Here is a 463-nt window from a genome sequence, read left to right as displayed (position 1 = left end):
TGCTGCTGCTGCTGCTGCTGTTGCTGCTGCTGCTGCTGCTGCTGTTGTTGCTGCTGCTGCTGTTGTTGTTTCTGTTGTCGCTGCTGCTCGCGTTGATGCTGCTGCTGCTGTTGCTGCTGCTGTTGCTGCTGGTGTTGCTGCTATTGCTGCAGTTGCTGTTGCTGCTGTTGCCGTTGGTACTGTCGCTGCTGCTGCTGCTGTTGCTGCTGCTGATGGCTGTGGGCTGAATCCACTGCTGCTGCTGCTGCTGCTGCTGCTGCAGGGGCGTGCTGCGGCGTCTGCTGCAGTCCTGGTGTACAGAGGAGAGGCTGCAGCTACTGCTCGTACACTCCGTGCTGCATCTCATCGGGTAAACCCTAAACCCTAAACCCTAAACCCTAAACCCTCAACTAAGCTGCTACTTTCATCGTCATTAGGGTTTGCAGCTCGTTGGGGAGTGCGCTGGGGCTTGCTGTTTAGGGTC

General features: G+C 57.2%; 1 protein-coding gene across 1 annotated transcript in view; it reads right to left on the bottom strand.

The window, feature by feature from the left end:
• EMH_0013440 (uncharacterized protein) overlaps window positions 1–463 on the bottom strand; it is a gene marked incomplete at both ends in the record, with an annotated part of 1,292 nt that overhangs the window by 342 nt on the left and 487 nt on the right. Inside the window, one exon of the mRNA XM_013499831.1 lies at window positions 3–335. Within this exon, the coding sequence (XP_013355285.1) occupies window positions 3–335 (333 nt within the window). The remainder of the gene's footprint in view (window positions 1–2; window positions 336–463) is intronic.

This window comes from Eimeria mitis, genomic scaffold (genome assembly GCF_000499745.2).
Source record: "Eimeria mitis Houghton genomic scaffold, Emh_scaff472, whole genome shotgun sequence".
Lineage (NCBI taxonomy): Eukaryota > Apicomplexa > Conoidasida > Eucoccidiorida > Eimeriidae > Eimeria > Eimeria mitis.
Note: the sequence above shows the minus strand (reverse complement) of the source record. Positions and strands in the feature narration are given on the sequence as shown.